Source organism: Chiloscyllium punctatum, chromosome 24, assembly GCF_047496795.1.
Source record: "Chiloscyllium punctatum isolate Juve2018m chromosome 24, sChiPun1.3, whole genome shotgun sequence".
Taxonomy (NCBI): Eukaryota; Metazoa; Chordata; class Chondrichthyes; order Orectolobiformes; family Hemiscylliidae; genus Chiloscyllium; species Chiloscyllium punctatum.
The window spans coordinates 44622559-44635185 of NC_092762.1; the positions used below are offsets into that span (position 1 = coordinate 44622559).

Below are 12627 nucleotides of genomic sequence, written 5' to 3' on the forward strand. Positions count from 1 at the left end.
AACATCCCAGGAACCAGTCTGGTGAACTTTTGTTCCTCCCTCTATGGCAATTATACCTTTTTATTGAGATTAGAGTCTCTACAGTGTGGAAACAGGCCCTTTGGCCCAAACAAGTCCACATTGACCCTCTGAAGAGTAATCTACCCAGACCCATTTCCCTCTGACTAATGCACCTAACACTATGGGCAATTTAGCATGGCCAATTCACCTAACCTGCACATATTTGGACTTTGGGAGGAATCCCACACAGACACTGGGAGAATGTGCAGACTCCACGCAGTCGCCTGAGACTGGAATCGAACTTGGGACCCTGTTGTGAGGCAGCAGTGCTAACCACTGAGCCACCATGCCACTACGGAAACCTAAAATACCCAGGGGTACTCAAAGTGTAATCCAACCAAATTCCACAACAATTGAAACAAGACTTCACTACTGTACTCAAATTCTTTTGCAGTAAAGACTAACGTTCCTTTACTCTTTGCAATAGCTTGTTGCACCTGAATGTTAGCCTTTAGTGATGTATGGATAAGGACACCCAAGTCCCTTTGTACATCTATACTTTCCAATTACTTGCGATTTAAGATACTCTTTTCCCATCTGTTCCTTTTACTGAAGTAAATAATCTCACCTTTTTTTATTTTACACAAATCATCAACTTGTGCTGCCAGCAATGTAATACTATATGGTATCATGTAGATTACTAATACGTGATTTTTAACAAAAAATCAACTAACGTTTGGCAGTTATAAAGTGAAAGAGGCAACATGGTAAAATGGTGTGCTTGGAGTGTCGCTATCAGGACTTCAAAAAAATTGCTGTACAAATAAATCAACCCCTGTTTGTTAATGATTTCTTTTCGGGGAACTGGCTTGGAGAATGAAATGCAAATGTATGGTTAAGCTTAATGCATATGGTTAAAGTGACAAATTGCTGGTCAATTGCATTTTGCAGATAATTCTGCTCCTTGCATAGTTCTTTTTGGCTAGTTCTCTGTAGTATCATCAATATTCATTACTTAAACATTAATCCTCTGCGATACAAATCAGGAAAGTAGGTTTCTTGCTGCTGTTTGTGTAAATACTTTTGCCTGAGGCAGATAATTAATATGCTGGTCAAGCATAAGCTTGACACTGAGATGAGGGATATCAAAACTATCCTGTGAGATAAAGTACCATGATCAAAGGATTACTCTCTGTGTATCACAAAAACTCATGAAAGCACTCAGTCTATCTCAGATAATCCTGGAAAGGGAAAGTATCTCAAAAATGTGAACAGAAATTGAAACCAGTTGTCTCATGCTACTACTATGCAGTAAATTCACAAGTGGTTTTGTTTCTGTCAAGCCACATTTACCGTCAGCCTACCACACAAATAAGTAGTGTGACATGTGCGTTCCATTGCCAGTGTGTTGCAAGATAGCATGCTGTAAGTCCCAATGACTGATGGGCCATATCAAGCACCATGTCCCATTGACCATTCTCTGTAGACAGCATGCCAACAATGTTCCACCGATCCATGGTTACAAAACTGCAATCACCAATTCTGCCAATGGAAATAATTTATTAAATCATCTAAATTGTGCGAAAAGTTAACAAAGCCAGCTCTCCTCAATTAGAGTGCTGATTTAAAACATTCTTCAGCTGCCTTCACTTTGAAGAGGAAAGGGGTTTCAGGAAAAGTACTGGAAATGGGTGATCTTTGACAGAGCAGCTCAAGACTCAAAAGGGTCCAGTATGATCTAACCAAATCTGGTGATGGATGGCTATACCATTTGTGTGATACAGTAGGCTTTCTGCCCTTGGACTATCTGGAATTAAAATGGGGTGATTAGGATGGGAAAGAATAAAGATTTTACTGAAAATAGATACATTAGGGATGAAGGAAAGATGATACTTGGTGAGGTTGACTGATGTGGAGCTAATATGACAGATGGGCAGCCTGCAATTATAAAGATTTTAAGGGAGGAAGGGATTTACTCATGAATGCAGAAGGACACTAGGTTGGAGGACATTTTAGAGCAAATGCACAGTGAGGAAGTTGATAAAATGTCTTTTAATGAGACAATAAAAATAAAGAGGTAACACGTGACGAGGACAGAAGGTGAGTAGGAACATTTTATTGGAGGATGGAAGAGTGACGAGTAGGAAAGGTGCATTGCGATGCTAATGAAAATCACCAAGACGAGGAATCATTTGGTAGGGACCGAGGGAGGTACTGGGTGACATTCGTATAATTTAGGGTAAATAAAAGTTGTAAAATCCAATTTATTTTTTCTAACCCAAATCCATTGGTTGGCAAATTGAAATGAACTGGCAGATAGTGAGTAACAGCTAGTGTATATATGTATACAGATTTCCCTGTATTTTGACAATACATTTTAAAACTAGACTATATTCAAGGTTTACAACTGTAAAAATGCAAGTAGTTTTTCTGTAATTTTTGCTGCATATTGATCTCTACTATACTTCTTCCAAGATCCATTCAAGGCTGTTTTGGGTTGTGTTTGATGTGCAAGTTTAGCACCAAACCAAGCTGTTAAGAAATCCATGCACAAGTTACCTTTGTGCAACGAGCAACTGTGTCATGACCAGAACACACCCCACTTATCCAAGCCCAGAGAACTGGAAATAGTAAATTTTGGAAGAGCTTTAACATCCAGAATGCTATTGACATTATTGTGGAGGCCTGGGGTTATGTCAGTAAGGATTGCCTGCATACAGTTTGGCGGCAGCTTCTCCTGAAGTTGTTTTCAAGATTTTAAAGGGTTTGAACAATCAGGAGCTCCCAAAAACTAGAGCATTGTGCTGCCCTTGCAAAGCAGGTTGGTTTTGAAGACCTCTCTATAGCTGATCTACAACAGCTTGTTGCTGAGGGGGAAGTGGAAACTAAAGATGAAAAAGGTGAAGTCCAGGATGCAGCAGCACAAGAGCTTTGCACTTTTGTCTTCTATCCTGAGGTAAATTGAAAGGGAATTGCAGCTCTTTGGAGGGCAACAATTACAATGCAGAATACGGCAGGGTAATAGTTCGTTCAGTAAGATATCATCTGGCACTCTGAACAGAAGAGAAAGGGCAAAGCAGCAAAACCTGCATGTCTTTTTTTTTAAACCAACCCCTAAGAAACAGTCAGAAGACAATCGACCACAACCATCCACTTTTGCAACCACAATTACATCTGAAGGTGGTGGTGATGTCCCTCCATTAACATTTGTTTGAATGTAATGTTAAAATTACTCTTTTCGTTAATAAAATGATTTAACCCTCATTCAGGCAGAGGTATATTTTCTTTGACTGACATTTTTGAGTGATCGTGAATGTTTTTTTTAAACTGATCTGCCCCTAACTCCACTTTTCCTATAGGTCCCATTTATATCTATTAAGTGATTTTCTACTAAGCAAGATTTCGCTGGAATGCAGCTACAGCATTATAGGAGAACTACCTGTACTCCAGAAGTTAACACCATTGAGGTTCTGCTTACAAATTTAGACCCTAAACCCCCTCAGTCTCTCAGTAGACCTTTTATCTCTTGTTATACCTGTGCTATGCATTCCTACATACAGCTCAGAGTCCTTCTACAACTAGAAGAGAATATCCTCAAACATGAAATCAGGCAAGTAACACAACTATTCCCTATGTGGTGGTAGCAAACTATTTATCATCTTGACTATCCTGTTACTTACCATTCCCAAGTCCTTTTTGTTTTAAACTCTCCCACATCCCATCTCACTTGAATGGCCTTCTATGCCGTGGTATTTTAGTCAGTATGCTCCTATCTCCTTTGGACTTTACCTTCTGATTCAGCAAGACCCTCATACCTGTTGGATATGGAAAAGGATGAAAGTTTCACCTGCCTGGTTCACAGTTGCACCCTCCTGCATCTGGCCACTAACCAGACTTGGACCACTACTTAACTCAAGGGGAATGCCTGCCTTCTGCTTGCAGTTAAAGGAGGTTTGGCAAGTTATCCTCTTTATATACATACACACTGCTGCTACTTTGCTTCAGTGTTAAGGGGAATGAATGTTTAGGTTGGTGGAGAGGATGCTGATCAAATTAATCTCTTTTTATTCTGAATGGTGTTGAGTTTTTGAGGGTTATTGGGGTCACAGCCCTTCAGTCCAATGTGTTCTTTGTACTGCTAGTCTCTGCTCTTAGGACACAAAAGTGACAAATACTTGGCTCTCGCCCATTATACTTACTTCTCTTTATTTTACACCTTTTTAAAGTTTTTTTCATCTGGACTCAACTGTTGCTTTTTAAATTAGCGGCACACCGCTATACCGAAGACTTGACAAGTTCAGATGTCGGGCAGATAGTTCTGTCATAAATGGTTTGTTTCCATTCATTTCTATTACCAGAGGTCAACATAGCTGACCTTCTACAAACACCTAAGCATTAGATTAGATTAGATTAGATTCCCTACAGAATGGAAGCAGGCCCTTTTGGCCTAACAACTCCAACCTACCCTCCGCAAAGTAACCCACCCAGATCCATTTCCCTACCCTATATGTACCCCTGACTGATGCACCAAACACTATTGGCAGTTTAGCATGACCAGTTCACCTGACCTGCACATCTTTGGATTGTGGGAGGAAACCAGAGCACCCAGAGGAAACCCACACAGAATGTGCAAGCTCTGAGGCGGGAATCAAACCTGAGTCCCTGATGCTGAGAGGCAGCAGTGCTCACCCAACGTGCCACCCCAACACTAGTTCGTGAGTTAAGAAGCCCCAGTTTGAGATTTTAGCAGAAATCACACTCCGTAAACTTGTGCTCTTCCAGAACTCTGCTGATTGTATCCCATCTTGTGTCACCTTTTTACCCGTTATTTGGGCTAGCTGACTTCCCTGACCCTACGCCTCCAATTTAAAATTCTTGCCTTTGCATTTAAATCCCTGCATGTTCCTGCTTCCCCCATCTTTTAACCTCCTCCAGCCCTATAATACTCACAAATGTAGGAACATACAAATACAAGTAAGCTATTTGATCTCGAGTCTGTGTTGACCTTGTACTGATCATCTTGGGACTGTAACCTTTAATGACCTTGTCTAACAAAGGTGCGCCTATCTCACTTTTGAAACTTTAAATTGACACAGCTTCAGTTGTTTCTCTCTTGGATTGAAAGTTCCAGATTTTCACTATCTGCTCAGTGAAGAAGTTTCCAGTATAAAATTGGAGCTAGATTGTTTAAGAATTGGGATGATGTCCCCTTGTTCTGAACTTCCACATCAAAGAAATTAGCTTCTCTCCATCTAACCTATGAAATCTTTTAATCATCTTAAATCAAATTAGAAAATCCTTTAACTGAGAGAATATACCCCAAAGTATTCAATAGTCTCACAATCCTTTTAGCTGCAGTACAATCTTAACAAATCTGTGCTGCAGTGTACCCCCCTACAAAATGAGTCAGTGCATCCTGCCTGGAGTACAGAATTGGTGGTGTATAACTACAGCTCTATATATCTGTAAATGATCAGCCTCCCTATTGTCATCTAGTTTTTGAAATAAAAACAAATGCTTCATTAGCCATTATTACTTTTGTACTTCTGGGCTAGTTTTCAGTGAGTTCCGTACATGGACCTCTGAATTACAACATCAGTGTGAATCAGCCACTGATCTCTCTTGATATCCACCATATAGCTCTTGAAATTACCTTTCAAACTGTTCAAAATTGTATCACTTACCCAACTTGTTATCTCCAATTGCTCTGATTACTCCAAAGTGTGCAAAATATACAAAATGATGGTACAGAACCATTGTACAGCCTCTACTGTTCAATGTTTTTGTTGTATTCAGATCTTCCTCTTATGAACAGGAAGAACTGTACTCTAATGAGTAAAGATGAATCTGCCTTAATTGATAACTTGTTTCCCAGCCTCAAGAAGTGCAGTTTTTGAAGTCGATCTCCCAGATCATACTGGTTCCTCTTTTGGGACCCCTCCAACAGTGTTCATCCCATCGCCCTACCCTCCCTAGAGCCTAAAACTGTTGGACCCTAGTATAAGTGCATTTGAGACTATTGTTAGGGTGGCAATGCAATCTGAAGTTCATCCTGTCAGCAAACCATTTCATTAAAGCTTTATCTACTCAGCTCACTCTACCATCCTTGTCAATTGCCAGGTAGCAGATAATTCAAAAAAGACATGAGATTCAGACAGTAATTCACTGAATGTTCTATTCAGAGTTCAGAATGCCTTTGAGGTTTTTAAAAGTCAGCAAATCATTTTCTCGGTGACAATCCATAATGTTCATTTTGAACATGATCAGTAATTTATTTCCAGTTAACAAAAAGTGTAGCATTATGGGTAAATTCCAATACTTTGAAATGAACAAAAATACTAAAAGAACTGCAGATGCTGGAAATTAGAAACAAAACAGAAATTGCTGGTCTGCAGCATCTGTGGAGAGATCAGAGTTAATATTACGGGTCCAGTGACCCTTCTTCAGAATAGTTAACTTTGAATTCTGAACACAGCTGCTGCTGGACCAGCTGAGGTTCTTTGAAATGAGCATCTTGGCCTCCTGTTGTATTGTAGTCTATATTTGCAGCAGCTCTAAATAATTGTAAAATAAAGTTTCAAGTGCTCCTGCACTTGAACGCAACTTAATTGCTTTGCTTTCTTTCACATTTTATCAAAGACCCTATTTGGTAGTTGAAAAAGATGTAAGGATGAAAGTGAAAAGTCATTGAAAAGGATGAAAGTGCAACGTTCATTCACTGATTAATGCTCTGTTAACTGATCCCATCCAGACCTGATGTTTAAATCCTACATACTTTACAGGCCAAAACTTGTCACATTTTTCTCATGGATGTTGGTTGTGGTACTCTTTACAGTGCACAGTTGAATATCTAGCCCATTATCTGAGTAGATTTCTCAAGGCCAAGATCACTTAAGTACAAAAAAAAGTCTTGTGTAGGATCTCTCATTAACATGTTTATCTTTCTAGGAAGAATAAACTGAATGAGGAGGTCGAAGGACATCAGTTGGCCTTTTGGGCAGTGAAGTACAGAATAAGCCAGTAAATTTGTCTGATGCCTGCAACAGGTTCATTTTGGCCTTTGAATTCACTTACTAATTGGTGTTGAATTTCTGATAATTTTGATCTAAGGCCCACAGTAAAATTAGAGCTGGATTAAACCTGCTCTAATGTAGATCCAATTACAGCAAACAAATTGGGATGACAGCTCCCCCAGTGGGCTCTGAGTTTAAGGGGAATGCAAGAAGTCAATGGAGTGCATGCAAATCTACTTTAATCAAAGGCACTAATTCAACTGATGGTGTTCTTCAGTAATAAATCTCCACACCTTTTTGAAATCTAACTTCAAATATGTCAGTTCAAAATTTATTTCATGTGTTCACAAGCTATGTTTTTCCAGCTACTAGTTTGATAATTTGATTTTTTGTTTTGTAGTTCAGTTGGTAGCAGTAGTTGTTCTGAAGAAGATTCTAGATTCTGGCGTGGTAGCTATGTGGTGAGCACAACTGTCTCACAGCACGAGGACCCAGGTTCAATTCCAGCCTCCGGCGACTCTGTGGAGTTTGCACATTGTCCCCAAATTTGTATGGGTTTCCTCCCACAATCCAAAGATGTGCAGATAAGGTGAATTGGCTATGCTAAATTGCCCATAGTGTTCAGGATTGTGTATGTTAGGTGCATTAGTCAGGGGTAAATGCAGAGTAATAGGCTAGGGGGATGGGTGTTGGGTGGGTTACTCTTTTGGGGCATCAGTGTGGACTTGTTGGACCAAATGGCCTGTTTCCACACTGTAGGGATTCTATGATTCAAGTCCAATTCCAGGACCTGAGTGCACAAATCTAGGTATGCTCCAGTGCATTACAGGAAGAGCACTAAAATTGTCTCAGGGTGGTGTCCTTTTAATAAAATATCAACTAAAGGCCTTCAGCTGGAGGGAAAAGATCTTATGATGCTGTTTCAAAGAACACCTGGGAAGTTATCCCAACATCCTGACTAATGTTTTTTCCTTGACCAACACCACAGTATCTAGTCATTATCATATTGTAGTTTGAGAGAGAGCTATTTGGCACAGCTTTTCTGCCATGCTTCCTGCATTATCACACTGAATATTATTTCAAGTCTTTCATTGGCTGTAAATGCTTTTGAGATTTTGTGTGATTGGGCATTGTGTGTGAATCCTTTTCTCGAAGTTGTTACCAGATCCAGTACAGAGATCTTAGATCATGTTCTCTTTAGAATTTTTAATGTCACAGTATTTATGATTTAGTTAAAAATCACACACCAGGTTATAGTCCAACAGGTTTATTTGGAAGTACTAGCTTTCGGAGCACTGCTTCGTCAGGTAGCTAGTGGGGCAGGATCATCAGATGCACGATTATAGTGTCATGCAACTGATATGATTTATTGAACAAACCTAGATTGCTGTGAAGTCTTTTATCTTTTAGAATGGATTGCAGGTTTTGATTCATTAATATTTAAAGTCCAGAACTACTTTCAAGTCGCATTCCCAAGATAACTTGAAGTTTTATAAAATAAAAGTGACATCTCAGCTCATACAGTGCATTAAAGGTGTGAGGTTAGAGTCTGGTTTGACCTTGCTGCTTATTTCATTTCATCTCTTGTAAGTTAATATACATTCATCATCGCCATAATACAGCCGTAGAACTGTGATTCTTAAAACCTTGCAAGTAATTATTTACTTCATAAATACTAATTGCCATTATGTTTATCAAAAAGTAAAACAAATGTTTATACGATTTTTAAAAAAGCAAAAGATTTAAAAAGTTGTTAAAATTAATACTACATAATTCAAATCTTAAAGTGAGTAAAAACACTTTACCCAGAAAATTCTTTCAAGAAAAAAACATGTTTGTGCACATTATCCCTATTGAATAAGAGTTATTTCCTGTATCTTGTCACTGCCTGCAATGGTGAGATAACATGGTTTCATCTTATATTCTATTAAGAGTGGTAAGTTGAAGTTTTAGAGTCATGGGGGGTTGATACTGAAAGAATAAAAAGCCATATAAAATCATAAAAATTTACCAGAATGAAGGAGACCATTTGGCCCATCGTCTCTGTGCCAGCTGAAAAAGAACAATCCAGTTTAATCCCACTTCTCAGCTCTTGGTCCTCAGCACTATGTGCATATGCAATTTCATTTTTAATCATATTATGTATTTCATTTTTTAAGCATGCTGGATTTTTTAATGCATTTAAATTTAGAACATTGGTTTCGCAAACTACATTGTACAAGTTACAAATTAAGTAATCAGTGGTATTCAAGTCTCTGAATAATTCAAGGTTGAAATAAATTAATATTCTTCTACTGCTGTCCATGACTGAGCAAGAGGCTGAAAGGATCAGTTTCAGCTCCTGACAACTTTGAAGGTCCAACTTAGTCAAAGAAGTGACAGGCTTTTCCCACTATCGAGCAAACGACTGAACAGACCAAATAGTCCTGGGCCAGATTAAGTCATGAAGTTCACGATACTGCAGAACCACCTACCTTATCTGCAACATGACTTGATTCAGGAGAGTGTGAATAGGATAAGGGGCAAAATTCAGAATAAGTTTTTGGAATGTATGCTTGTGGAGCACAGGTCCACCATCTCTTATTTTAGAGAATCCTTGTTTCTGCTCAAGACCTTTTGAGGAGTATTTTTTTGTTTGTTTTTTGTTTTTTAGAGCTAACCTAGAAGCCCTGCAAAAGAAGTTGGAGGAGCTTGAGCTTGATGAGCAGCAGAAAAAGAGACTTGAAGCCTTTCTTACCCAGAAAGCCAAAGTAGGGGAACTGAAAGATGACGATTTTGATAAAATATGTGAGCTGGGTGCTGGCAACGGTGGTGTTGTTACCAAAGTGCGTCATAAGCCATCAGGACTTATTATGGCAAGAAAGGTAAGTTTATGTTGGTCAAATTTGGAGTTGGCTGACCTGTTCCTTTTGTTGTAGCAAATACCCCAGTATTTAGCAACTTTGCTTCTCCTCAGAATTGGCTTTTCTTGGAAAGTCCAAGTTGGATTTGACTGTATATAAGAGTCCAAGAAAATTCTAAATCATTTCAGCCAATTAGCCTTTAAGTGGGCATGTAGCATCCAAGAATCAGAAATTAATTTGTCTTACATATTTTGTGGAAAAAAATAATATAGAAGCCAGGTACATTGGAGTCAAAGTAATAATAAATCATAAAATTCACAGCTGGAATCATTGAGCAGTTTAAGGATTGTGATAAATTATCGTCATTCCAGAATGATGTCACTTGTTCTGAAGAAGTGCCATTGGATTCAAAACATTAACCCTGTTTAGCACTTTTAGGTTTTATTTCAAATCTGCAGCAATTGCAGGATTTTGCATTTATTCTGCCTCTTAGCGGTCTGCCCTCTTAGCTGGGTATAAAAGATCCCATGGTACTATTGCAAAGAGGAAGAGAGATAATTATCCCTGATATTCTGAGTAATGTTTATCCTGAAAAAAAATCAGATAAACAAATTACTTTGTCATTGTCAGTCATATATATGAAAGTTTGCTGTAAGCACATTGGCGACCACAATTCCCACATTGCAATGTGACCACACCTCAGAAGTACGCACCTGATTGAGGGTCTGGGGTAGTCGTACAAAGTGCTTCAAGAATGCAAGCTTCTGTTTTTCAGCTAATTGGGAAATATGGATATCACTGGAGGAACTGGCTTAGGGCAGATGCTGTTTTTAATGATTTAAGGTAGTTTAATGGCTTTTACTGCTGGCTGCTGTTTTCATAGTTTAATTTATTCCCTCGCAGTTGCACAGTGAGTTTTTAGTGTCTCCTTTCTAGTTGAAAATGTGAATATTAAAAGAATTGGCAAAAGTAAACTTCAAAGGCAACTGCATAACACGCTTCTAAAATTGTAAGTGGACTTTAAAGGCCTGATCAAGTACTCAATAACTTTGAATTAAATGAAGGTTGTTTGGCCAGTTAGTATCATAGCATGTGTGGAAAAATAAAAGGAAAACTGTCTCTATGTAAAATCTGTGGTTAAAAACTGGGTAGTTTAATTCGTACCTTCCATCATTAATTTGTATGCTGAACCTGATTTAAGGCAACATGTGAAATTCTGTACCCCACCTGAGTGAATTATTTTCGATGTCTGTTGTGTGCACTGATAGAATTCTTAGAATATATTGTAGTTGTAAAATCCTACGTAATTCAAAGTGAAAGACATCATAACTAGGTTTTCCTCTTTTAAAAGTAGCAAGTTCAAATAAATTCTTTGTTGATGACTAACTCCAAGATTTTGCTCCTCTTTTTCCAGCTGATTCATTTAGAAATAAAGCCTGCTATACGCAATCAAATCATCCGAGAACTCCAAGTATTACATGAGTGTAATTCACCATATATTGTAGGCTTCTATGGAGCGTTTTACAGCGATGGGGAAATCAGTATATGCATGGAACACATGGTGCGTATTATGACTTTCTCTAATGGGTCTCAGTACTGTGCTGGCCGTGGATCATTCAGTGTATGTTACAGATTTAGCTGTTATAAAGCCTTTGCAGCCATGTGTCAGTCATTTGGGGTTTCTGATTGGAGAAAAATGTATCTAATTCGCTTGTATATTTTTTTTGAAAAGTGTTTTTGAAGTTCTGTTTAAAATTTCACTCTGAATCTAAGTGTGAAGTATGCATTTTTTTAAAAAAGTGTGCCTAATTCATGCATGAAAATCACCTAGAAAATGTGCTCGTCTACATTGTGACTGTTCAATCTGTAACAGTTTTATTTTTTCTGGTTTTCTTCTACTTTTTCACCAATTCTAATTCTCTTGGGCAAAACTATTTTCCTCCAAACACAAAGGTAATGAAACTGCATTCATCCAATACAATTTATCAAACACAGCCTACTTTCTAAAGGCTTTTTTTCCCCAATTTGGCCTGCTAATGCTTTATATATAAAAATGCAGATAATATGTGCCATTCCAGCAACTCATTGGGCAGTTGTGATCACGTGGCTGTCAATAATTATGCTCCTTAGCTGTTCTACATTAACAGTATTGCTGAATGGTAAGCACTTAACGGTTTTCTTCTATGTTTGATAATTAAAACTCCAGATATGTGCCAGTAAAAGTAAAAAAAAAAGCAGTTGTTTTTAATTCATTCATAGGATGTGGTATACTGGCTGGATCAACAATTATTGTCTATTTCTAACTGCCCTGCTGAAAGTGGTGTTGAACTGTTTTCTTGCTCCACTGTCCACTGCAGTCCATTTGATATAGGAAGACACAATGTTTTGTTAGGGAGTTCCAGCATTTTGACCCAGGCAGACTGAAGGAGCAACAATATATTTCCAACTTGGGATGGTCAGGGTTTGGAGGGGAACTTGAGGTGGTGATCCCATGTGTTTGCTGCCTTTGTTCTCTGCATGAATGTTCATGTTTTTAGAAAGTGCTGTCTAAGGAGCGTTGGTATATTTTTGTACTTCATTTTGTAGATGGCACACATTCCTCTGAGTGGTGGTGGAGAGAGTGAATATTTTTGGTTATGTGCAGTCAAGCGGGCTGCTCTGACCTGGACAGTATCAAGCTGCTTAAGTTGTCGAAGCTGCAATTATCCAAGCAATTAGAGAGTCTTCCATCCTGAATTGTGCCTTGTAAATAGTGGATAGGCTTTGGGATG

General features: G+C 38.5%; 1 protein-coding gene across 1 annotated transcript in view; it reads left to right on the forward strand.

Annotated features, from left to right (window-relative positions):
* Positions 1 to 12627, forward strand: part of map2k2a (mitogen-activated protein kinase kinase 2a) — a 75230-nt gene that overhangs the window by 12464 nt on the left and 50139 nt on the right. Inside the window, exons 2-3 of the mRNA XM_072593776.1 lie at positions 9667 to 9877; positions 11271 to 11417. Coding sequence (XP_072449877.1) covers positions 9667 to 9877; positions 11271 to 11417 — 358 coding nt within the window. The remainder of the gene's footprint in view (positions 1 to 9666; positions 9878 to 11270; positions 11418 to 12627) is intronic.